This window comes from Taurulus bubalis (genome assembly GCF_910589615.1).
Source record: "Taurulus bubalis genome assembly, chromosome: 4".
NCBI classification, from domain to species: Eukaryota; Metazoa; Chordata; class Actinopteri; order Perciformes; family Cottidae; genus Taurulus; species Taurulus bubalis.
Genome location: NC_136592.1, coordinates 8,490,886 through 8,518,608, shown reverse-complemented (window position 1 = coordinate 8,518,608; position 27,723 = coordinate 8,490,886). Strand labels below are relative to the sequence as shown.

The 27,723-nt window shown below is 41.8% G+C and overlaps 1 protein-coding gene across 1 annotated transcript; it reads right to left on the bottom strand.

The window, feature by feature from the left end:
- Positions 1 to 887: 887 nt before the first annotated feature.
- Positions 888 to 19,460, bottom strand: slc7a10a (solute carrier family 7 member 10a). The gene is made up of 11 exons (XM_079216528.1): positions 19,336 to 19,460; positions 13,441 to 13,645; positions 12,098 to 12,249; positions 5,777 to 5,902; positions 4,929 to 5,082; positions 4,615 to 4,738; positions 4,105 to 4,208; positions 3,895 to 3,991; positions 3,604 to 3,753; positions 2,599 to 2,776; positions 888 to 2,507 (listed from the first exon to the last, which is right to left on the bottom strand). Exons 1-11 carry the CDS (start codon positions 19,439 to 19,441, stop codon positions 2,407 to 2,409), a joined length of 1,497 nt encoding a protein of 498 aa, XP_079072654.1. The 5' UTR covers positions 19,442 to 19,460; the 3' UTR covers positions 888 to 2,406.
- Positions 19,461 to 27,723: the final 8,263 nt, after the last annotated feature.

Sequence of the window (27,723 nt, the reverse complement as noted above, 5' to 3'; positions counted from 1 at the left end):
TAGAGACTGGTGTAGTAACAAATTTCAACCGGTTTATTAAAGTTGTGATAAATTGCTGGATCTTAGAAATATATTTTTTTCCTCTGTTGCCTTTAATCACCATAATATATAATATCGAACCTTTTCCAATAATCCCAATCACTGTACTTTTTAATGAGTTAACACACAGGTAAATACGCTGGATCCAGGCAAAGTACTACTGAACCAGGTTGTCTGATAATGACATGCCCTCTCCCTGCTGTTTGTGTTTTTAGCTTCTTCCCGGTCAAAGGCTGAAGTCATTGTGTATTCTGTGTTTGTATGAAAGCGTTCCTCTTATTTTAATAACTATATTTGTATATTTTGTGCTGAAAGAGAAATGCCATCATGATGTTGTGGGGGTTGCTGATCCAAACCCTATATACAGCCTTTTGCTGATCAGTCATTGTTTTCCTGTGCCTGCAATTAATAAACATCAAGCTCTTTATCATTTACTGAATTATTTCAGTATGAAATAGATGCAACATTTTTTTCTTTTTGACCAAATAACACTGCCGGTACGACCGACCGACCACCACCATAATAACAATAATACTGTTTATGGCAGGCCATTTATTTACACTATGTATTCACAATATTAGTCTGTTAGCCAGTCAACATCATATTATAGTCGACCATTTTTTTTACCTGATGACGGCGCTTGATGTAAAGTCAGGGGAAGCTATTGAGGACACAGCACCTGCTTGTTTTATATATTTAAAAAAAGATGCATCTTAGAAGTTGCTCAATTTAATAAGTAATTACATTGTTATTCTTACAAACCACAGAGGCGCACCCAACAATTGTACAGTATGTAAATGTTAAACAACATGTCTGAGGAATGTGATCTTTGAAGGAGTCCCCCGGCGCATTTGTAACAGTTTATTTTATTCTTTACACAGTATTTACAGATCTCAACTGAGCTAACAGCGCCTGGACATGGCAGACAGACGTTACTGTCTGAAGTCTCTTGGTGGATTTGATGCAGCGGGAAAATTCCCGGCATCTGCTGGCCTGGAAAAGGGCCGAATGTTCTATTCAAGTTTCAACCTGCTGGTTCACATCGTGTTTAAAAAAAACAAAAAAAAACCTTCATGTGCTCTGTTGTATGCACAACGTAAACAGCTGAAAGACAAGTGCTATAAGAGGTTACTTAAATGCATGTAAACACCAATACATTAGCATATTGTGTTAGGGTAGCGGTACCACAACTCCAAGGACAATACTCTTACCATAATAATTTGGGGGCAAATTAGTGTTTCAGCTGGGGCATAATAAGTCGATAACTGCCAAGTCCTCAAGGTCAATTCAACTATCTTATGTCAATAGTACCATAGCAAGATAGCTGATCTATAAAAAGTCAGTGGGGTCATTTCAGCGATGATGTGTCTGTGGGGAAGTGGGAGCAGGCAACTGCTCCCACTTCCCCACAGACACCATGTTAAATGGCAAGCGCTGCATCGTAACGTCAGGGGAGAAATCTAAAAATGAAAGAACTATCCTGGTGGGTCAAGCACCCTGAGAGAGTTCACAGTGGCTTTCCTAAAGATGAGAACATTTCCAAAGCAGAACAGCCCGTCGACACGCGCCGTAACGATGCAACTTATTCCTTTCCGAGAGCCATTTGTCCAGCTGACGGCCACAAACCTCCCGCCATCCGCCATCGGTAATCTCTAATAATAACATGAGGGCACCCACAGTAGCTCTCAGGAGAATTTAGTTATTATAGTGTAAAATAAAGAAGAGGAGAAAACAAAGTAAAGTAAAAAGAGTGGCCAGGCAGAGATACAAAAAAAATATTCATCCACAGTTGACAAACATTAAACATCATGTGAATAATTAGTGAAACAGAGCTGAAGGTAGCATCAGTAATAGAGAAGTATTGCTAAGTGCAGAAACTGCTTGCATATGTACCTCTAAAAAAGATATTTCACAATCCAAATACCCGCACAAACCAGTCAACTATACCAACACATACGTTTCATAAGGCACATTAGCTCAAGGGCTTTAGTTAAAGTCATAAAAGAAGCAACAATTGGCAGTGAAGCAGAAGAGGACAGACTTCTTTGAGTGAGTAGAAGGGAGAAGATGAGATAAAGGTCTCTCGGTATACTGACGAGGAACAGCATCAACCAGCAAGTAAAAACATATTTTGGAGCTTTAGGGTTTAAAATGCAACTGTCCAATGTGCGTCAAAGTGTGTCTCCACTTCTTTTATACTGGAGCTTCATCATGGCCCCTTTCAGGCTGCACCTGTACAAGAACATTGACAGAAACCTTCTCTTCACCATCCACAAGCCGACCAATGTTAAAACATTGTAACGAAAAGAAAAAAAAAGGAAGACCAGGTGTTGATGTAAGAAGAGGATTCCTGGTTGACTGTATTGCTCAGTCAGTGGCTTTAGAGGCAGTGAGGGGTTCAGTCTCTGAAAGGTCTTCCTGAGGAAACACCACATAACACACCTTCTGGCCAATGTATGTGACTCGTTCTGCAACACAAAGGACAACGGGGGGAGTGTTATTATCAGGGACTCACTGCTGACATATCTATGAATATTCAAATATCACAGCCCAACTCACCGACTATCCGGTAGACACATTTGGGTTTGTCCTTCCAATGAACACCCAAAAAGTATACAGGGACTCCAGTCAGCATGATGACCATTCCCAAGCCACAAACCACCGGTTCAGAGTACAGACTGAAGCCCAGCAGCACAGCCCAGAATATCAAGTAGGTGATGGGGATCAACATGCTTACCTGCACAAGACAAAAATATATTTGTACTTTTATATCTTGCCACTATAGAGTTTTTTTTTTTTTACATTTGAAACAAACCTATATCCAAGTATAGAGCTTGGATAACACTATTAATACAAACATGTTCACAGTATTATTGACAATTGGATATATGTTTAATATTTTCACAAATAAAATCAGTGCATGTATTCTCTATGCAAAATACGATACATGTGCATGGCCAACCTTAAATGACAAACTAGAAGGAAAAGTCCTGAGGTATTTGCTTCCAACGCAGCAAAGCACCGTGTAAAACTCACAAGACGTTACAGTATTGTGGTTTTTTTTTCCTCCAGTAAGAAACAGTCAATTCAGTAAATGGTCCAAGCTGCACAGTCCTGTGTGTACAGTATCTGAATTGTCTGCGAATTCGGAAGATATAGGAAGAGTGTTTATGTGACCCCATTTGTTGTTAATAACAATTCCTAAGAGGCTTATTTTTATCTCACTATGTAGCTATACAATGTATCTTATATTGCTGTCAAGCTGTACTCTTGGCTTTGGATTTTTGCAAAGAAAACATATATATATGTATTCAAAATTACAAATGATAGGGTTGATTTGTAAACCGAGAGCTATGATTACATCACATTACATTTCATTTAGCTGACGCTTTTATCCGAAGCGACTTACATGTTTGCTCTATACACCGCAGGCACAGCAACGGGGAGCAATTCTTGGCCATGACATGATAGTTATACCATTCTGTTATTTCTTCAGCAAGGCCATGTGATGAAATAACCCAAGTCAAATGTAGTTCCTGCAGCGAGTCTGTGATCTTTCTGTACCTTGATGGGTCGGACCAGGTTGGGTTTTTTCTTGCGGAGGTAGAGGAGGCCAGCAATGGTTACGCCATAGGACAAATAGTTGATAAAGGACACGTAGTTGATCAGGTTGTGTGTCTCTCCGATGCACAGGATGACTATGGTGGCCATACACTGTGGGAGGTGAAGGTACGGTCAAAGGTCAAATACATATTCAACGAATAAAAAAAAAGTTAGTTCCATATCAATAAAAAACAAACAGTTTGTGTGAGTGAAGCGAGACAAAGTAGGCAACACTGTGAGCGCGGCACTCACGCAGACCAGCAGGGCGGGGATAGGGGTGCAGTTCTTTAGGTGGATCATAGCCAGCAGATGAGGCAAGTGACCCTCTCTGGCTCCCGAGAAACACAATCTACAGACAGACAGACACGTTATGCCTATGTGTGTGTGTACATTCATAAAGGGGCATTTATGAATGTAGGTTCGGCATGCCGTGAGCAGCAAAGCAAGGAGTGCGTGTTCTACCTGGAGGAGGTGAACAGGTATCCGTTGATTCCTCCGAAGGTGGACAGCGCTACGGAGATCGGCATCACCCAGGAAAACATCCCCAGCAGCTTTTCCCCGAATGTCTGGAACAACACAATATCTGATGGGTCCAATTATTGACTTTGAATTGAATAATTGACTGAGTGATTCAGTGATTCAGTCCCTGACAGTAAAGTCCATTACCAAACTGTGGCTTTGTAGTCTCTTGAGTTTTTTTTTTTTTAATAATGATTTTTTTAAAGAATGATAGCTTTATCATTTTAATATCCAAGGACATCGCTTGTAATTCAAGTCAGTCAAAAGAAAGTAGTCACATACTGAAAAAAAACTAAACTGTAATCCTATTGACTAACTGATTGGTTGGTTGAGGTCTGCCTCGTGCTGCGATTCTCAGCTTCAGCAGACGTCCAGTCTGCAGACAACTGAGACGCTTGTTCAAACGGTATGTAAACTGCTATGAGCTCCGGTATGACACATGCATTCACTCACCACTGCCACAGCGTTGGAGGCCAGCAGCTCCTCCGGGGTCATGGAGGAGAAGTAGGCGATGTTGGTCAAAGTGTAGACGAGAGTCACCAGTGGGATGGAAATGTAGATGGCACGGGGCAGGTTCCTGATAAACAATAATGATAATGTAATGGCGATAATTCGGAAGTTGGTGTTGTTTCACGGAGCTTTAACAAGACTGAATTCAATATAATGATATAGTATAGCCCTGAACTGAGGGACTGACATTGTCATGTTCCACTGCAAAGTGTTACAATTTAGACTAACACTATACTGTGCATGTGTGTGTGGCGTACTTGCGTGGCTCCACGACCTCTTCTGTGACGTAGTTGAGGAAGTTCCAGCCGCTGTAGGCGAAGGAGGCCTGTAGGAAGGCCAGCGCTATCTGCCCCACTGAGGGGTCCTGACTGAACTCAAAGGCCACACTGGGCCGGAGGGCGTCATAGTGACCTGGAGAAGTTGAGAAGAAAGGACGTGTGGACGAAACTGTGAAAAGATCCCATTTGACATCACCTATAAAGCCTTACTCCATAATATTTTCTGAAACAATGCAACACTTTTTTTTTATTTGTTGGTCACCATATTATTTCTTATAACTATAACACTTTTTTTTTCCCTTGACATGTTTTGTCTATTTATGTCCACCAGGGGTCAGCCGTGTCAACACGATCTGCTGTGGCAGAATTTAGTCTGGCAGGTGTTTTCCTCCCAAATGACCTCATTAGAAACAAACACAAACCAAAATACAGTTGGTTCATTGTTCCACGTAGAGGTGTTTAAAGGTTTTTCAACAAAGTTATCATTTTTAAACATGACATCTACATTTATCTCTCAACTGTTTTCAAATGCATCCTGCACCCAAATTACACAAAACACTATAAAACTCAATATTTTGCTTCTGTCTCAGTGAGTTCTACTGCATTATGGTAATGCAGAACTTTGTCATTATCCTGTTCTGTTGCTGAACATGTAGGTGGTATATGTAATAGTCTCTGCTCTTTTACATATTGTTTCTTTGCTTTTCAATATTTGTTATTTCAAAAATGTTGCTAATGGAGATAATTAAAATACAATCAGTGATCAAATCACAGAAATCATGTTAAAGGAGTGAATCTCACCAGAACGTGTGTATGTGTGTGTTTACCTCGACAGATCTGGACGAGTCCTACCACGATGATGAGTACCAGAGCGAGGAGTTTTGCAACAGTGAAAACATCCTGGATCCTCGTCGCCCAGCGCACACTGGAGCAGTTCACCCAGGTCAGGAATACTGTGGACGCACACACACACACACACACACACACACACACACACACACACACACACACACACACACACACACACACAGTCCTGCATGAGTACTGCCTCCACTAAATAAAGAACCTTCACTAATAGCACAGCTGGATTGGTGGACTACATGTATTCTGCTGCCTCTTTCATATTTATGTTGAACTCTTTAAGGTCTGTACGTTTTTTTGCACAACACATAACTTTCCTCTCTCGTCAGCACAAAGAAAGAACACATCTTTCCTGCCAAAACAGACAGAAGACTATGGAATTAAACACTTCCTACATCCCGTTTCCTAATTGCACAATGTGTGTGTGCGTGTGTGTGTGTGCGTGTGTGTGTTTATAGTGATCCAATACAAGCAAGAGCAAGTGGTTCTCCAGTAGCCCTTAAAAAGCCCTTAGGCTTAAGTGAGAGGTAAACTCAGTACAGCAAGATGTGAATCGGGCCCCAGCACAGAGTAACAGAGTAAGAAAGAAACAGAGAGACTTTTGTGGAGTTTTTATTTTATTTTTCAACTTTAAGGTGGTGACATTTACGTCTGAAAAACAATGTACTATTACTGTAATTTGGTTAGCCAGCTCACATGGAATAGACTATTTTGTAGACGTTCAATATGCACAGCAGTAATTACATCCAGCTCAGCTCAGTGCTGTGCTAGGTGGGGTTTGGCATGTGAGGTATGTGTTGCCGTGAGAGCGTGGCCACGGACCCGAGAGGAACTGCCTGCACTGACTCACAGGCTTCACTTCATGTATGCTGCGTGTATATGCTGCATGCTTTATGATGCTGGGACGTTATACACCCCTTTCAGACATGCAGCTCGTTACAGAAATAAAATGGACATTTCTTTATTACATGGATGAGGTCTAAATGAAATACTGTGGCTTTAACATAAGTGTAGAGCACGGACAAGGTTAAACAAGCAATGACAGATACTACATTCATAATGCTCTGTCTTCTTAAGAATTCTGTGATACATTTGTCTTTTGATTATCATTTTATTGTACACAAAGGAAATCGGCACATTAACCATTAAATACTGTGTGGAGGGGATTCTTCTCACGTCAGCTCAGTCTTCCAGACTGTTTTCCGCTTCCGGGCTGTGCAACATTATCCAAACACATGGCTTTCTAAATTTAGCATTCATTCAATCTGAACAATTCTACAACCACCTTAAGGATTTAAAAGTATCAAACCAGATCCTGATTTTAAAGTGGCCCATATGTGTGTGTGTGTGTGTGTGTGTGTGTGTGTGTGTGTGTGTGTGTGTGTGTGCATATATGGGTGGAGGGTGTTATCGACCATGTCATCCATCACCGGGGCAAGGATTCCCTCCCACCACAGAAATCTGAAGAAACTGCTTCCGCTGGAGCGAGCGGGCACGCACACGCACACACGCACACACACACACGCACGCACACACACACACACACACACACACGTGTGAATATTTGGCAGGAGGTATCGTAGCACCGGGCAGAGCTTTCTCTACCCTACAACACCGCGGTGTTTTATAGTCAGTCACCCTAGGGGTGTTGCATGCATTTCCGTTCCTGTGTTCCTGTGAAGCCCCCCTCTCCTACTTCCCTCTATGTTAACCCTGACAGGAAGGAGGTGCCAGCAGGCTTTGAATGCAACAACGCAGGTAAATCTGTGTCCTGCCATCACAGCTCCCATTGAAGGCTGCCTCAGCACTGGAATACTAAACTAATTACTGCTTTTACTCTTAATGAATTCTAAAACCCAACTTCGTGAAAGATTTTTCAGGGGGCCTTGACCTCAGGAACTCCTTCTCGTGGTCCAGGAACTGGTCACAGGAGTCACTGAAGTGGCAATAACCCCACAGTCCTGTCTGTCCACCACAAGGTAACTGACACCAGTAAATCGACAGGATTGAGTCTGGGTCAACGACATGCTGACAACTGACACCGTACAGTCAGTGATGAAGTGTAAGGGCAAATAAAAGGAAGGCTGTACCCAGCCATCACTGTTAATTTGTCTTTATTTAATTCCCATTCAGACTTAACGGTGCGAGATACGGGATTGGGAGCATTTTGATGGGTCAGGATAGACGACTGGTCATGGCGTAGGACCCGAACAAAGCCGGTTACCGGTACCTCGGCAAGCACGGCGCCTGGCCAATCTTTTCCCTTGAAAAGGGGCGGGTGTTGCGGCGACGCGGTGGGTCGGGATGGAGTTATCATCTGTAAACGAGATGAGAGTGGGGGGGGGCACACTCGTACACACAAACGTGCACTAAAGGCTTGTGTGGACTGCCCGGCTGTGTCTACAAAGCAAGGAGAAGCTGAGATTACACAGAGGTCGACTTCACAGAGACCTAGCCAATAAGGCTAGTTACAGATGTTACAGATAGATGGGCCCGCACATGAGTTTAACATGTATGCTATCACCTAAATCACTTACATTTCCATGAAGCTATCTTGAAGATGCAAATCATCTTGAAGATGATAAACAAATACAAACTTGGACGGATTAACTCCAATATAACAAGTCCAGCATGGCCAGGGAAGCTGTGGAAGTCTACTGCAAACATTACAGTGAAGTCACTCAACCACATTAAAAAGTAACTTAAGCATGATGTCTATTTTTAACCTTTGCATGTGAACTGTGCACTGGTCGCTGTGCCTATAGTTGTATCGTTCTGACTGTATGGAGGGCTGAAAATAGTCAGAGGCCGTTCAGTTGTGGATACATCGAAGGTCGAAGCGCATTATGTCTACACATTTTATTTGATCTATTTGTCATTTGTTAGGAACACCTTGAGGGAATTTCTTCAACTTTGGTGCAAACTACCACCTGAACTCAAGGATGAATCGATTAGAATGTGGGGGTCAAAGGTCAAGGTTACTGTGACCTCATTCGACATCATACGACCCATTCTTGTGAACGCGATATCTCGAGAACGCCTCGAGGGAACTTCTTTACATTTTGGCTCAAACGTCCACTTTCACTCAATATTGAACTGATAAACATTTGTGGTCAAACGCCCCTGCGACTTCACAGAACAAGAATTCTTATGCTAAATAAAATGGAAGTTTGAATTTTCAGTAGAATAATGGCTTCATTTCTTCGTGTTGTTTTGTGGAATATGTCAAAGTCATCCATCAAACCTAGTGGGCAAGATTAAACCGCTACACAACAATACGACTACTCCTCCTTCCCTACCACTGCTGCACCACCCCACTGATGTGGCACACAAGTAGTGACTAAAATGGCTCCCTGCCGCACTGGAATGGACAACAGTCCTGTTTCTCCTCAAGTAAGACTACGTGAGAATCAGGCTGTGTATCCCTAATGCTTTCAAAAGAAAAACATTTATCACATTCTGAGTGATTGTTGGGTATGAAGTTACATAAATGAATGGCATTCTATTGTTTATTACTGGTACTTCATGCAGATTGGTGATTTTATATCTAGTTGAAGCGATCCATGTTTGACAGAATAAAGTACCGTTACAGGGTAAATCTCCTGAAATGGGAGTACTGATCGCATGACTGTGCTGCTGTGGGCTGTATAGTACTCCTATTATTAGAAGAACACTACCAACCCACAACTGGACCTGTCTCAAAGAAAAGTTCAGTGGCCATGACAGGGGCCTCAATAAGACTCAGCATTGCAGAACAACATGTAATCCCCCCTCCCTTTTTGGCAAGTTGTGAGCGACCAGACAGGTTTTTGCTTCTGGGGTTCAATTTATGTTTGGTTTAAGTGCATTCACGAGTGACTCACTCTATGTGGTATGTGTGTATGCCAGAGGGTGAAAAGAATCTTTGATTAGGACTCGTCCTTTAACTGTTTTAGTTTATTTGTTTTGTATTGCCCACTCTATAGGCACTCTATATAGGCACTCTGTACACATGTGTTCAGAGGGAGAGTCAGGCAACTCCGTCCTGTGATTCCCTCGTCATTTGACGTCAGAGAGATTTTCCCTCCAATTTTCAGAAGTTCTGCTATAGGCTTACACTGCTTTGGGACATCTTAGGATACACTGAGTTCTTCTCTCTCTCCTTCAGGATGAATTCAGGTCACTTCAATGCACATTACTAACTCTACTTCTTCCCCGGAGTCTTTCTGCTTTCTCGCCTCTCAAAATTCCATGCATAGTGGCTGTGTCTGGAGCCGGTCCTGCCTCCTGGCCACTGCCTCCTGGGCACTGCCTCCTGGGCCCTGCCTCCTGCGTCCTCGGCCTTCCCCCTCCCTCCTCCCTTCTGCCTCCTGGGCCCTACCTCCTGCCATGGCGGCCCTGCTGATGCCCCTCTCTATCTCCTTCTGCTGACATGGATCGCGGTTATCTGGATCGTGGTCCATGCCTACTACTCATATGAATAACTTCTGTCATATTCATTGAATGTGCTGTAACTCTGTTACGTTGTTCTTTCTGTACACATGACATCTGTTGTTTCTGTCCATCCGGGGAGAGGGATGTGCAGTCCTGGGATAGGGATGTCGTATGTGTACAGATTGTAAAGCCCTCCGAGGCAAATTTGTAATTTGTGATTCTGGGCTATACAAAATAAACTGAATTGAATTGAATCTTCTTTTCTCAATAAAGGCTGTAGGTGGTGATAACTAACTAAAAGTTTATTTACACCACCAGTTTTTAGAGGAGTGACATGTTGGTGTTTGAAGATGATGGAGCTATACTGAAAAAAATTACTGTACACCTTCACTTTTTCTATCATCCAAAATCTGAATCTCCATCAGTTATGTCGAAGCGGACATTTTTTGGACATTTTCCCCGCTGATAAAGTTTGACTCACACTGATCAAAGCTGATATAGCTGCTGATCACAGATCCAATCTCACTGAAGGACTGAAGTGTGATGCTGCGGTACAGAGAGGAGGACGGAGGCGGTACCAAGCAGCCAATAGGAACATCAAACATCCAACCGGAATGTCAGCTGGCCAATGGGAATCCCCATCATCGATGTGCAAGGTGTCCTGCCCATTTCCTGTTTCCATGGTGCTCTGTGACAGGAGCGTCACGGTAGCCACAGGGACACAATGCACAATAGCGTAGACACACCCTCTCATTAGCGGCATCCACAAAGGCTGGCACCATTATATAGTCTGACACTGATACAGACACACACACACACAAACGTGTCCCACTCTGAGGAGAACAACACCCCACACAAAGTGGGCCCCTGGCCTAACTAGGCAGCGGTTGTAACATTCTGTCGCCAAAAATAGTGGCGGTCAACCAGCGTGCTCTGTAAATGCTAACCTCAGGCACATGCACACGCTCCAGTTCAGACAAGACCAAACTGGCTGGCCTGTCTACCAGATACATGCGCAGCCTGCTTTCGCCGCTGAAATATATTTCAAGGAACTAGTGAGTATAAAGGCTGGAAATAGATCACAGCGTTTCAGAGGGGATCATCAAATGACAGCCGTCAGTACACTGTGAGCTATCACAGTATCATAATATCTTCAAGGCATGAGATGAAAGTAGCTGGATTTGGTTTAAGATTGTTTTAGCCTTTGAAGTTTTGTGGTTTTTCCCTCGCTTTACATTTATAGAGCTTCTACCTGCCAGTTAGCCGCTCACTCCCAACACGTTGGACTCTGGGTGCTCAGTTTATCCTGCTGGATGGACGACTTGTCTAAACAATTTGTCTGAACAGGGACCTGTTCTGCTTTGCTCTTTCTCTCATTTGTTTCTCCAGCACTTTTACCATCATTCAATGCTCAAAATCATTAGAGCCTCAGTAATCTTTGTTTAGATCAGTGTGTTAAAAATCTCTGACCTTGTCCTTGTGCCTCTCCCTGTCACAGATGTTACACAATAGCGATCTTACTTCACCCACTTAATGAAAGCTTAGTACATTTTCTGTTTTAATGTTGCATTCCTTAAGGTCAGACATTCCCAGCTTCAAGGTTCTATTGCAATGACACAGTTCACAAATATAAAGATGTGCAAGGCTTATTAATATGAAACGTAAGTGTGTTCTAAAGAATTGAACGTGTAATTGTTGCATATGGTTTATAGTGAGTGAGGCGAAAGACCTGCACTGATCGGCAGATGATCTCTGGGATGTACAGTTTGGAAACTTCATGGCAAATAACCAAAAATAGACTAAACTGAAGAATTCATGCATCATAACTACGACACATCAGGACTTTCAGGGTGTTTTTTATGTTTGTGACTCACAGATACAGATGGTGGCGAGGAGTCTGGTGGCGATGTACGGTGGAAGGCAGTCCTGGAAGGCCGGCTGCAAGACGTAATTGGAGAAGGTGAGCGCGATGACAGCTAGTGTGGTTGGATACATGATGAGGACGGCACTCCATAACAACAGGAAGCTACGGGATGAAGAGACAAAATACACAGGATTTCGTGTGTGAGAGTAACACTGTGGGGTAGGGCTGTGCGGTTTCAGATTTCCATACGGAAATTTTTCATATATGCATACATGAGGAGAAAAAAACACTACATGGCAGATTGTTGCTGAAACCAGAATACAGTATGGCTCATCTTACTGCGACTTTAATACTTTTATAAAATTATTTCTTGTTCTTTTATTTTCTTTGAACTTTTGTGCACGTGCAAATGAATGAGCCATACAGGACTAAACTAGTGCGTCCACAGGCATTCACAGTGCACGTTTGACCTCAGTCTTACAGTGCTGCTCTGTGATCAGCTGACATGTCACATGATCAAATGAAAGTCACAAGACCTCCAGGGCTGATTTGTCCCAGGCAAGCAGGCCTCTTGTGTACAGACTGCTAAGTATAATCCCTACCAAGTGAGTACAATTGCTGCAATCTAACCCTCTTGACATGAAACTTGTCAAAGATGTTGACCTGCAGTTGCAGTTGAGGCAGAGTATTAACTAGAAATTTGCTCTAAGGAGCATACAGCATTTTGCCAGGTGTGTCTGCAACGACCAGTGCAGTATTGTGTGATTGGATGAATACAACCCACGATTGTCTAAACACCAATGGGCTGTTATGCGTCGTAAAACAAACTTCATTCAAACTCAAAAACAAGCGGCGACCCTATGCAAGCAATTGCCTCAAAGTCTTCGTACAAGACATTTCATACAATCTTACCAAAATCAAAATGAAATTATCCAAGTTATCTGACCGCTTAGCATTGGCTGAGGTATGGCTAGGTACCGCAGTGTGTGAACTTGTAGTTCCGTTAGCTGTTAGCCAAACACACTGCAAACTGTTAGCCCTCCACTGTGGTTGAGGGGGTCAGGGATGGACCCAGCTGTTGTTACCACAAGCGGCCCCTACCGGTTTAGACTGGTGAGTAAGGAGTCACTAGGCTGTCAATAGCAGTCACCGCAACAACGAGAGGTCCTGAGCATGCTGCTGCCAAAACTGGCCACCCAAAATATTATGTTTTCTGCTGTAGAATATGAGATTAGCTGTGGACAGACACAGAGGTGCACACTCGCTCACGGAAGCACTAATACATGTGACCAATCGCATGATCCTCCTGGAGCAGATAAACAAAGTATAACTGGACAGAACCACAGTACTTACCCCACTAGCCCGCCAAAGATTTCTGTCACATATGAATAGTCTCCTCCAGATTTTGGGATGGTGACACCAAGTTCAGCGTAGCACATGGACCCGAGAGCACAGATCCCCCCTCCACAAACCCAGACGATGAGCGACAGTCCCACGGAGCCTGCATGCTCCAACACGCCTTTAGGTGAGATGAATATCCCAGAGCCAATAATGTTACCTTTGGAGAAAAACAAAGATTAAGAGGGTTATTTTCACTTCCCTATGAATAATACTAATATGTAACTAGAAAGTAGTCAGAGAGCATAAACTTCTGCAGAAAATTTTTTATTACACACAAGGCAATATGTTTTGATCTTTTTTCTTTTCTTTTCTTTTTCTATTTCTACTTTCAGCTTTGATGGGATAGTGATAGTGGTCGAAAGGCAAGGGTGAGAGAGAGGGGATGACATGTCGCAAAGGGCCGCAGGTTGGAGTTGAAACCTGGGCCTCTGCGGTAACGTCAATCTATTAAATAAAAATGTTTAAGGCACCAATAAATGCAAAGGCTGTAAAGAAAAACGGCTTGGACAAAGAAAAAATCCCCATCCCCACAATTTAAATAAATTGTTTCAACATTATGACTTGCAATCTCAAAAGAACACCTGTCATTAACATTATGTCTGTCTTGTGGTGGACTGGAAGAATCTGTGAAACTTTTTTTTTATCTGGTGTTAACAGAGTCAAGGGTCACATGTGTCTCCCAGTCCTCATTGTGCTACTATAATGCATAAAGTTGGTGTTGTTTATTTTTTATATTTCATTTAGGCTGCCAGGGAGAGTGCACAAGGCAATTTGGCCATTTATTGAATAGTTTTCCTCCATTGACCTTTTCGATCGGTTGAAGGGTAGAGAAGGTAGAAGTTCAGTTTTTCTGCTGGCAGTTGATTTGTGTCATTGTTGTCAGATGCGGAACCACACAGCAGCGTTACCTGTGATATTGCTGTATTGAATATTCAGAGGGATTGTAAAGCCCTCCAGGGCAAATTAGTAATTTGTGATTTTGGGCTCTATAAAATAAACTGAATGTCACGGTTCAGCGCCACACTTTTCTCTATTAGTTATTTTCATCCTGTCTGCCTGTCTGTGTACTAACTGTCCTGTCATTTCAGATCCTGCTTCACGCACCCTTCATCAGTCACTCCCTCCTCGTCAGCCCTCATTCCTTGCAACTGGCCCATCCCCGTCTCACCTGTAGCACATTCCCTCATTATTCTTCACTACTTAGGTCCCCTCACTTGCACTTGTCCCCTGCCAGATTGTCTTGTGTTTTTGAACCTAGCTCTCCAGCATTCCCTGTGTGTTACCTGTAGTTACCTGTTGAGTAAAGGAATTATATTCTTTACCTCTGTCTTCCTGAGTCGTGCTTTTGGGTCGTTGGGTTATCGGGCCGTTACACTGAATTGAAAAACTGAATGTAAACAATCAAAATAAATAAATAATAGAGAGAAAACACAGAGTTTTGACTTTCTCATAGTTCAAAAAAATGAAATAGCAGGGCAGACCCTTTTCAGATTGTTACAGTATAATTGTACAAAACCCCAAATAGAGTAACTATAAATTTTTGTTGTGATAATTTTACATTTAACGTAAGTCTTTACTTTACTTTACTAAAAGTTTCAGCCTAGTTGCACCGTACCAAGCTGAAATGAATCTTTTGATGATCATCAGAAATCGGTCATTGCGTGTAGTTGCAGAGTTTACTGAAGTTCAGCTGCTGAACTATTTCGTCTATGTCAATCACACTAGAAATGGTAATAGTAGAAGAAATTATCACAAGTCACTCATTTGTTCTTGCTAAATGTATTAAAAAGCCGCCAATTTAGGTGGAAAAAACACTGGAGCCTTAATTAGCTGCCTGGTGATTTGTATAATTGATAAAACATAGTGAACAATGAATTATAGTCCCATTCTATTTAGTGTGTCATGGTCATTCCAGTGAGCCAGCGTGCACAATACCAGGGCCTTTGCAAACCTAAATGGAAAAGGGCTATAGTTAATAGTAATACTGTAATACATAGTATAGTAAAGGCATGTAAAAGCACCACCATAGTCTGATGAACCAGTTAATCCAACATGGGTTGGATTAACTGGTTGTAGTGGACTCATGGCTCATTGAGGCTCCTGGCTCAGCTGTCCCCCCAAACAGAGATAAACAGAGGCTCAGTTGGCCAAGGCTCATACTAATAAGTAACCATGTCATGAGTTCAAATCCAGCCTGGCACTCATATGTCATCACCCCTACAAAAAGAAAAAGACAAAAGAAAAACTAACAGAAAAGTAACCAAACAGCAGCTGTCCAAACAAAACATGGTTTGCGTCCATGTTTTTCTCCTCTTTGGAGAACTTCAGGGGACAAAAGTGCTCTTCGAAGAAAAGAAAAAAATATGACTCTGTCCACTGTAAACATTTTTCGCTGTTTAGAACCCAGTGAGGCACGCCATCGCAGCTTCCCCCGCTGGAGCAGCACTGAATGCTCCCTAATGATGCAGAGGGAGAGAGGAGGTCCGAACAGTGCATTTATCACTGTCACATTTGATTGTGGAGGCCGTGGTGAGATGCAGAGCAGTTGCATAACGCCTACGTTGTGTTTGTTATGTCATAAAGTTTGGCATCGCGGCTGAGAGCATGAATCACAGTCCTACTGACCTTCTCAGCCTCCCTCCACTGTAGCTGGGAAATCGTCTCAAATTTACTGCTCAGATCAATCACCATTTTGATTAAAATTGTGACCACGAGTAAAGAAACACACGACCACGCTCTTACCCATAACTCGCATAGGGAAAAATACAAGTGCAGTTTGTTTCCTCCATGGACATGTCCAATCAGTGTTTACACACACAGGGAGTGGAAGTGACAATAATAGACAATCTCCTGAGGCAAAAACAGGATGAGGTGCATTCTGGAGTGGAGGTGGGACTAGTGAAAGGTGAGTAATTTGATACATTTGGTCCTGCCCCTAAACGTAAGCAGCAGCGGTATAGTTGCACACAGAGAGGTAGCAGCTAGTCCCACTTACTAAAGCAGGGTGGTCAATATGTGAGTAGGCTGGATCTGGTGGGTAGTAGCATGACTCAAGTTGTATGTGTGTAATAGCTGCACGCAGGGCTCACTCCATCTGTGCCACAGAAAAGACTTGGCAACTGGTTAGTATCAACCTGAATGATTTGAGCACTCATTTCACACTATAGCAACGTTAAAGTAGACCAAGTCCGTAACCATCGAAGCTCACTGAAGTACTGCAGTGTTTCCCAAACTTCTTCTCTGTCGACCCGATTCCCTATATGGGTCGTCTTCAAATGACAGCGACTATGTACGTTCCTGAACATTTTTACTGCTATTTCTGCATCACCTTTTATTATCATAAAGAGGAAAACCACCCATTTCGAAGGAATATACGTATAAATGCACGTGTAGTTGAAACATATTCACATGTTTAATACTTTTTATTTCAAATAAATGCCTTTAGGCAGAGTTCACAGGTCACATGTCACTCTTTTTAAACTGTCTCATAAGCTAAACGTTGTGCAGGGGGGTCTCATGGACTCAGACCTACCCAGACATGGTCCACCAAGTCCGGGTAAGGGTCTGGGTCTCATGGGGGGTCCAGTCATATAGCTGGACCCAGAGAGAGACCACCAAGTCCGGGTAAAGGTCTTGGAGGTCTGGGGGGGTCCCAGTCACTATGTGGACCCAGAGAGAGACCACCAATAAGGCGGAGTTAGCAGCTTGTTTTTCTCTCATCAGTAAAAAAAACTAACAGATATTACACAAGCCTGTCATATTAGATTCAATGTTAGCTACAGTAATATGAATAAATGAACATCCAGGCTCTGTCATGTGGCTCAAAAGTGTTGGAAACTATGGAAGATATATATATATAAAATAATAATTAAACAGGCTTTGGGAATAACTTCTCTAAAGCATAGTCAGCCATTTGAGTGTACTTTGAACGTTAAGCAAAGGATTTGTACAGCGACTACTTGCCAAATGAAGAAAAAAACACGGCAGGGTCAAGAATAAGCCTTAACTGGCACTGAATCAGCCTCTATCAAAGCACAATAGATGTGACCTTGTTTATGAAGATAAGCTATTAAAATGATAACACTACACTGAAAGTGCTACACTGGACACTTCCTTTGTCAAGCTTTTTGAATGTCACATTGCTATTTATTCCTCCTTTCTCCGAGATATCAGTCTGTTTTGTTATCAGTTGTTCTCTATTTATGACTTTCTGAGGTTTGTGTCAGGCTGCACAACAAAATACCTTTCTATTTTCATATTTATCTCCACATATCAAACCTGAGGATCTGTGAGCAGGCATGGGTAGTAATACACATTGTAGAAAGAAAAGAAAAAAATACTGTGGAATTCACCGGCCAACGGGCTTGGATTAATTCAACGTCTGCCTTCAACTTTCAGTCATCTTGGTCATCCCTTTAACTTGGAGTGGGCCGCCTACTCGTGGAGGAGGACCTTATCATTTGGAGAGCAGCCATACAGACGGAGTTATGGAAGTCATGGCAGTACTGTAAGTTTCCCCTGGCACATTCCTCATTATCCTCCTCGACATGTAGCTTCACTCTCCCATTCATCCAGCCGTCTGAATTCTGTACAGACGTGTCACAATCATTCAGTCCGGTCCTTTCGTCCTGCATGCTCTTGTTTCATATATTAATCTGACAATAAGTGAACCCTATAGATATATATTTTTGAGTGACCAGCTAGAATGTACAGCCTCCATACTCTAAAACATGCAAGATATCAATCTGTAGTGTACAATACAACAAAAGTGAGTGAGAGTGTACTCATCTCTAATAAATTAATAAAAAGAACAGAATGTCTCGCACAAAAATAACTCCATGACCTCATGACAACATTCATGTCATGCCATTAAGTCAATTGCCGCGTCCTCCCCATGCCTCCATAAATGTAGTGGCTGGGCTCTGATTATTAGTTGGTGTTTGGGAACCCTCTGTATTACTGTCACATGATCACAGCACATACTGCATATAACCTGTTGAGTTTACTGCTGCAGGTGGGGCCGTTTAACTGTAACACTATATCACTATTCTGCAGCCTCTATCAGAATTTAGGAAACCGTTTTTAATACAGAACTACACTCTCTATAGAGGCAGTTTTTCTAATGCAAATGTGCTGTGCTGAAGCACGAGCGCATTTGCACAAGGCTACGAGCGGGTGATACAAGGATGATTCCAAGGAACAACACTGATGCCTTGCTTTACCCTAGCGACCCTCTATCGTGGCCGTGGAACCCACAACCCCCAGGCAGTGTCATGCTCAACTGTTCCACAGAACCATGTGTATATATATATATATATATATATATATATATATATATATATATATATATATATATATATATATATATATATATATATATATATATATATATATATGGAGGATGTGCTTTGTCTGCATGCCTTTCAAGTGCAACACGGGGAGGTACGGCCACGTAGGCATGTCCATATTGAGATCATCACGACTGATGCAACAGTTTCCCCTCAAAACCCAAGTGGACCGAGACATCAGAGGCGGGCCATCCGCGCGTAAAAGCGACTCTTCCTGTGCGTATTTAGGCGGTTTGTGCCAAAGTCAGACTGCAACGCCGTGTCTGAATGTTAGGGGCGAATTCCTTTCCCTACAATGTACTTACAGTAGTTCGGGAACAACGGACCCCACTCTGTGACCGTACCCTATTGTGTGCCATATTGTAACTTTCACACCAAAGCAACGGCTGCACACCGGTCACGTCACGGTAGTTATTCCGCACGTTTCTCCTTAGAGCCGAATTCACCGTATCGATCTGTTCTCCACGAACATTTAAGACAAAAACTGACACACACTCACCGATGATAATAGCGCAAGCGCTCAAAAGTCCAATTTCTTTTTTCAGAGTGACTCTGTCGCTCTTGGAGGACTTTTTATCCTTCTTCTTTTTCTCTTTGTCCCCCATCTCCTCCGCCTTGCAAGTGAGCTTCCTGCCCGCCTCGGTCCGGTCCAGATACTGTAGACTGAACCAAGCTCCGCTCCCCGGGCTGCCCTTATAATTTACTACTGATGATACACGCGCATGCGCACTACTCGTCACTGAATTCACCAAGTCTCAGGTATTCTAAAGGTAAAAGTGGGATTACGAGATTATAAAACACATGATTATAAATGAATAAATAGGTAGTCAAGCTGTATAGGGAAGCTATATACTTCAAATAAGATAAATGAAAACAGGCACTTTTTTTCTGCCTTTTGGACGTCCAAAACGCCCAAACCTTTTAAATATGCAAAAAAGACAGGTGTCCTTTTTGCAAAAGCAAAAAAAAAATTCCCCAACTTTACAGAAAAGGACAGGTTGTCCCTCCTTGGACTTGATTCAGTGTTAGCCAGACAGGATTCAGACAAGTTCCCTCTGGACTGTAATTTGAGCCTCTTCTCATTCTTTTCAAGTGGAAGGGGGTCAACACAACAGTATTTTCTACACACTGCTTTCAATCAGAATGCCCAGACGACAAGATTCAGATGCTCTTGTATGTGAGAAAGCACGCCAATGACAACACATTACACTGGCAGGCGTGTGATGATATAGAAACACATATTTCTATTAGTTGTAGGAATTGAATAGAAAGAAAACAGGACTATGCTTACACACAACTGCTCTGTGAGGCATGTTAACACAGCGATGCATGGATAAATGGCAACATCAGCATGCCAGCATGCTCACAATGACAATACTGGCATGTTGATGTGTAACAATTTTCACAATGTCATCATCTTGCTAACAAGTGATGGATCCAATCAAAGCCAAATAAAATGCAGAACTATAAAACTGTTTCAATACCGGATGTATATCCTTCAAAAGGGAAGCATAAATAATTCTCAGTCAGTTCAGGATTGTGGACATAACATTTCAAACAAAGAAAATATTGCACTAACTTGGCTGCTAACAACCAAATACATTTTTTTGTTGTTTTAATCCACACATGTCATTTGTACAGTAGGACACGCGCAGGTGTAAATAATGCAATTAATGACGGTAACTCTGCTGCTTCAGTTTCTGGGTCTTGGTGCTGTTCATGCCGGCTTGTCGTCACACCGGTACTTGTTGGGACTTGTTGGGGCAAATTAGTAAAACCTGCTTTTCCCACGGCCAGTCAAAATGTTGTTTACGTAAAAGCTTTAAAGAAGACGTAGCTCTAGGTTTAGGGCCCTGCAGCCACACAGGGCTTTTCACTCACCATGTCCAATCAGATTTCAGAGTTGGGTGTGAGCGCTTATTTGTCCATCACGCCCTGTAAACCTACCTGTTAAAACAAGACTGTCGACACCTCTGTTATTTATTCATGAATAGATGGAGTCTCATGACCACATGCATTAGGCATTAGGAAAATACAGATGTATATAAGACAAATTAACCAGTTGCCTGGTGGTGTGCACACTGGCCGACTGGGCACGCTTACTGTAAATTAACTGCGTTTCTCCTGACAAGTCTGCGTAGAAAACGATATATTAGTTTTTAACTGCTTAAAAATAAGTGTATGGTAAAAGAAAGACAGTTTTTGTGCGTGTGTGTTGTCAAAGTTTAAATGTGATGAGTAAGTAATTAATGAACCACTACCTGGAGTCCTATTCTATTCCCGATCAAATTTGGATGGTATTCACAGCACATTACTTTGTGTGCAGCCCAGGGGTGATCCCTTTGAAGATGTCACAAGAAAGAAACCATCCCGATGCTGATTATTTATCCTCTCAGTTTATCAACATGAATAGGACTTTCAGAGCTGTGTATTTTTGTGCTATTTTGCTGTAATGGTTAATTGTCTGCACCTGCATTGTATATCCTGTGTGTTGAGCAGGCGGCAACCTACGGTTAAAAGTGAAGCCAATCCGGCAGTGCTCTTTCTAATTCTTTCTAATGGCCATCAGGGGGTGACTCTTAAAAGTATATGAGAAAATTAATCTACTTCTCACTTAATTTATTCCCTTAGTAATAGTTGTAAACATGAGTTTATGGCCCCAACGGTAGTTTCAAGTCTTCTTAAACACAGCATGATGTTCATTTAAATCATGCTCGTTTCATTACAGCTCAGTGTGAGAATATCTTGCTTTTATTTGGCTGTCATCTACTGTGCATGGTGTTTCACCACGTACAGCGGTGAGACAAGAGACGACAGCCACACTCACCACGCCACTGCAACTGCAACAAAAGCCAATAAAAGCAATTTATATATGTAATCTGTGCAACATATATACAGAATATGAAAATAAAAACTCAAAGGAATAGAGTTCATCCTGGTATCTCAGGAAAAGGCTGCACCAAAGCAACACTTACTGGAGAATACTCTTAAAGGAACAGTGTGTGAGATTTAGTGGCATCTGGCTGTGAGGTTGCAGATTGCAAGCGACAACTTGACCCTCCACTCACCCCTCCCTTTTCCAAGTGTGTGAGTCTGGCCTTCAGTCAGAGAACGGTATGTTTAGGTTTTTTTTTTACTACAAGGACCTATTTTTATCAACACGCGGTTCTTTTTCATGACTACATAATTGCTTTTAAAAACATATAGAGCATTTTAAAAACAGATCAATTCAAAACAGGATCAGAAGTCGAACTAAATGTTGTTTCCAGAGAGAAAAAATAATGTTTACAATAACAAAGGCACTCAATACAGTCATACATATCTCAATGGAAACAAATCTAAAATTTCAATAAATAATGAATATTCTTTCGTGAAGTTTTTTAATGATAATGAAGAACACAGACATCAGATAGTATTGCATTCATTCTGTCCTTCTGGCTGCTTTGCCAGCAGAGAAGTTTAACCAGTAAACTACAGGCAGCTTGTTTCAGCTTGTTTGTAATTCGCCATCATCAAGTTGTGCTTGTGTCAACATACAGTGTTGGATGAGTAACTGTGGACAGAGCCAATTACACTTCGCTTTTGTTTACATGTTCATGCTTGTTGATCAGATGTATTATTAAAGTATTAAGGCTTTTTACTCTGGAATATTGTATTGCACTGAACTCGAGTAACGCATGTGTGTGTGTGTGTGCGTGTAGTTGAAGAAACTCAGCACAGGTGTGTCTTTTTCTAAGCTAACAAAAACATACCAATTCCTAGTTTTAGGTCATTTACATAAATGAAAACATAGTTATGAATATTTAATTTAATTTCCGCCAATTATTCTCCCTAAATGGTACACACTGTCTCTTTTTAAAGGGGGAGAGATACATCCCCAGGACAGCAACAAGACTACAGTGAAAGCTTGTTCTTTTATAGATCATTTAGTACAAAATAAAAATAAAAAACAGGAAGTAACAGCTTGAATGCAGGCATTTTTCTCTTTGTGCAATTCAGAGCGATTCAATTATCAAACATATACATTGGGTAACTTTTAATGAGATCACCTTGAAGATCATCTTGTTAATCTCATATCTGAGGAATAGTTGCTCAATCAGATATTTAGAGCATATAGCCTCCACGCGGCTCTCAATTTGGAGGCAGATTAGCCCTATGCTATCGGTGCTAACAGCACTGAAAGTGCTGACAGAGCTTAACAGTGTCGGCTGGGACGCTGTTGTCAGCTGTAAACGCTTTAAGAAAGTAGTGCAGTGCGGCGGAAAATGGGAAGACTGCAAAGGGTCGATACGGGATGGTGTTTGTGTCCTGAGGCTAAACATCTCTCACAAAGTAGTGGTCCCACTCTGCATTGAACTAGTTTGTGGCGAAATGGGTCGAAATTAGTTAATGAGTTAAAACTATTAGCCCACTGACTAAACGTTTAAAACACGCAAAATGCTGTTTTCAACCAACTAAACCCCTTGAGACCCAGACTTTCTGTCAGTTCATGGCATGGACAGTCACAAGACTCTCGCGCAAAATGTGACATTTTCTTTCGGCCTCCTTTGCAGGCATAAACAGGATAGGTGTTCTGGTAAAGTCAACAATTGCATTGATGTGTAAGATTTGAACATTTCTTACTCTCGCGACTCCCAGTGGTACAATCAAAAAATACAAGACATGCCACTCCCCCCAGTTTCCATAAGAACTGTTTAATCATCTTGAATGATATGCCATTCAAATAATTTCATTAGACACAATTGTGTCTGGTACTGCGAGGTCCTTTCGCAATATTTTGCAGACGAGAATACTAGCGGAAGTAAAGTAAGAGTGTGTTAGCTATGTTAGCTAGTGAGAGGGGATAAAGTAGCAATTTAGCGTGTGTACTCCATTAAGTTAAACGGAGAAGAAACATTTACAACCTTCAGGTTTAGTTGGTTGGATGAAACAAAAGACTCACCCTCAAGTGGTTCGTTTCCCCAGCTGATGTCGGCTGTCCTATCAAACAGATAAGCAGTGTCAACCCCAGCTGGCGTTCGGCTGGATCTAAAATGATCATTAACAACATTGATGCCTTGAAAACATGGCTGTCTGAAACCCTCGAGCCCATGTAAGTAGCGTTAGCTATTAGCAACTCAGCTGATTCCTCCACTCAGCTTTAGCCCCTCTAGTTCAGTATGAGTTTGTTTTTCTTATGCACTTTTTTCTCTGACATTTCCAGCTGTGACGCAGACCCCTCTGCCCTTGCTAAGTATGTTGTTGCTTTGTGAAGAAAGACAAAACTGAGAAGGAACTTAAAGCCCTATGTATAGACCAGTTGGATGTATTTCTCCAGAAAGGTATTTAATTCCTCTGCTTCATGGAAAGTTGAACTCGGCAAGCCCTTTTTTCATTTGACAGGTGTGTTACTTTTTATTTGTGGATTCATAAATACTCTTTATTTGCACTATTGTCTTCTTTCAGAAACCCAGCCATTTGTGGATAAGCTGTTTGAAGCCATTAACAACAAAAACTACCTCCCGCCGCCAGATCAACCATCCTCTCTGATCAAAGTTGAGAAGGATGAGCCGAAAAAAGATGAGGTAATGAAGAGGGAGTGATTTAAAGAGTACTGTTGTTCCATCACATGTGCACTTTACGGGACCAAACAATATGGAGCACCATTCATGTCAGTGACCATCTAGTGACGAGGGACTCGTACCGTGATCGCTACAATCGCAGGAGAGGTCACAGTTACAGTCGTAGTCGCAGCCGCAGAGCAAGGATCACGTCCGCGACCGAGAGGGATAGAGACAGGGACAGGGATAGGGATCGGGATCGCAGCAGGAGCCGGTCACACAGCAAAACTCGGTCTAAAACAGTGGTCACCAATCTTTTAAAGCCCAAGATCCCTGATCTTTGCCTCGGTGACAGGCAAGATCTACCTATTGAGGCATTGAGAGAGAAAGACTGTCCAGACTGTCAAAACTTGAGGCTTTTTATTTGGCCTAATTGTAATTAAAGGAAATCAAACAATTTGTTCCAGCTTTCAATTTGATGTGATCAAGAATACACTAAATTACTTAATTTCAGTGCCACATAAAAAGGAAATTATTTGTTAACCGCACACAATATGAACAAGAAAAAGCACATTTGCAATGAGCAGGCTGGATGAATAAATATTCAATATTCAATATTAACTGTTATATTTATGAACTGTTTGAATTCAAGCATGATTTTAGCAAAATGTTAGAAATGATCTATTTGAAAGATACAAAATCAGTTCAGTTTTTACTTTGTAAAATATCTGAATTGCTAAAGTTAAGATATTTTTTTATTTATTTGGATGTGGTCAGAAATGTCCTGAACACATACATATCAGTCAGATATAATTAAATTAATTATCTTTCATTAACCCTCAAATCAAATAATAAATACACTTCACCCACAATTGAGTTGTATTTTCTCTTTTACTCGCTAGTTGAAGGTCACATGTTTTACTTAATGTGAATATAATTAATTTAATCTCATTTCCATATATGCTAGTATACGATTTGTCGACATGAAAAACGGATGTTGTTTCACGTGGATCTTTTCGCTAACTTCGTTGAGTAGAAAACAGTTCGCTTTCCGCTTTGACATGATTTTAATCATTCTGTCCAATGTGTTTCTGAATTTATTATTTGGAGAGCGACAAGGAAAGCCGCAATCGACGGGTTGGCGACCACTGCGTTGACAAAACAATTTCAGAGGATGGGTTGTAGAGATCAGATGGATAAATACATGAAATAAGAAATGGTAGAGAAGAAAAAGTAACAGATTGTAGAGACTTTTGAGGTGATACAGCAGAGAGGAAAATGATTGGTGGAAAATGTTTTCACTTATCCGGTGAAATATCTCTCACCTGATAGACGGGCACAAACTTTGGTACAACCATTCATAGGTTTACGGGTCCTATGACTTTGGCGACTCCTGACTTCTCCTCTGTAGCAACTCCATGAGGTTCACGTTTGTGGTTTTTAGTGAAATGTCTCACCATCATATATTGCCACCGGATTGGGAACACATAATCATGTTCCCAGCTGAGTTAATTGTAAAAACGTTGGCAATCTAGTTTCCACAAATCAACATGTTAGTTTTGTCCAATACTTATGTTTGTGACCAAATACCTACAAAACTAATGACATGCCCATCAGCCTCAGCAAGCTGAGATGCTAAACACTCTGACCAGTTTTCCATATACTAACTGAAAGCTTGCTTTTTTGACTTAACACCACAGACAGTAGAACCTGGTAGGGAATGTAAATGCACATCCTTCACTTCTCTCTTGAGCAAGCTACTCAAGATCTGTCTCTTAGATCTTTCTTTGAGCTTGTTTCTTCAAAATAAAAATTGATTGGCAATTTAATATTGCTGAAAGTGTTGCATTAACCAGAAGAGAAAAAAACACACCACTTCATATACAGTTTAAGGAGTTAATTTGTTAAGTTGCGGCAGGCGAATGCTAACGAATGCACAATTAGCTTGGAACGCGGCCTCCCTCTCCAAAAGGAGGCCCCAACAAAGAGAGGAGATGCTTTGTTGGCGACAGGAAGGCAAGCCGAAAACACTGGCTTCAGTGTGACGCCGGGAGGGGACGAGAAAGAGGAGGAGATGGAGGGGGAAATAGCCAAAATACTGTAGTGGCATCAGGGGAGGAGTTGTGCTGTAAACAAATACATCACAGCATCCCAGTGCAGAAGGAGGAAGAGGAGCATACAGGGGAGGAGAATGGAGGAGGAGTCTTGAGAGGACAGAAGGAAGAGTAGAATAAATAATGGAAGGGAAAGAGGAGCAAGAAGAGGTGGGTTTTAGAGTGTGCAGTGGAGGATGAGCTTAAGGACTTGTGTGGTGGTGATAAGAAGCTTCCTCTGGACTCAGAAAAAAAGAGATTTGTGACGACAACCCACACAACTTGTGTCTCAGTTAAGAGGCTGCATCCTACAAAGTCTACATAATGGGCTGAGAAGGCTCGTATTTTAAAGACGAGTCTAAATGCAGCCAAGAAATAGTCACATTTAGTGCATTATGTCCACCCATCCGTCATTTACTGCGATTTCAGGTATTAAGCTTTTGTGGGAAACTTTGTCTGTGTCTAGCCAGCCAATTGAGCACCTGAATATTGATTGCATGGGACTTCTCATTCAAGGTCTGGTAATATGACCCAACAAGCTCATCCGCAAATTTGATTTCTTGAAAGGCTTTTATTGGCAGGTTAGTTGTGTCAAAATTACAGATGTCATCACTCCAACTAGGCTGGATTGCGAAATGCACCTGCAATGTTCCAACGGTTGATGAATGAAGTCGTAAGCAATATGAAAGGCTCACATGTTGGCATGTCGACATTAAAATTTAGCTCAAAGCACTACAACTATATGAATCCGCTGAATCCCCAAACGCACCAGCAGGATGGAAAAAAACATGTTTTCCGACGGTCCTTGAACATTTCATATAATATTTCACCAAGAACATTTTATTCTACATGTTTCAGATAAAAACTCATTTCAAATAAACTGTTTAAAATAACCAGATCCTGAACCAAACATTCTGCTCTCCTCAGAAGCAACTAAGCTGTGATTGACTCCCCTGAGACCAGCAGTCACGTGACATAAATTGCGCGAATCTTGGACTGAACTGCAGGCTGCTGAACCAGAGCATAGAGGAGAGGAGAGGAGAGGAGAGGAGAGGAGAGGAGAGGAGAGAAGAGAAGAGGAGAGGAGAGGAGTGGTTGTAAGTAGAGGTTGTAAAAATGTGCAGATCCTCCTTTTCCCCCCGACATTGCTAACACTTGTGGCAACTTGGAAAAAAGTTGTATATATAGATTCCATTGTTTGACAATTTCTGTAAAATAACATATCAAAGAATTTCAACTATTTAAAAAAATAAA

What these genes read in the sequence shown, in the direction of transcription:
- slc7a10a (XM_079216528.1), bottom strand. Translation starts at nt 19,441, where the DNA reads ATGGGGGACAAAGAGAAAAAGAAGAAGGATAAAAAGTCCTCCAAGAGC. An exon ending in CGCTTGCGCTATTATCATCG is followed by an intron (nt 13,646 to 19,335) that starts GTGAGTGTGTGT and finishes TTTTCTCCAAAG; the next exon opens with GTAACATTATTGGCTCTGGG. An exon ending in CCTCCAACGCTGTGGCAGTG is followed by an intron (nt 4,209 to 4,614) that starts GTGAGTGAATGC and finishes GTGTTGTTCCAG; the next exon opens with ACATTCGGGGAAAAGCTGCT.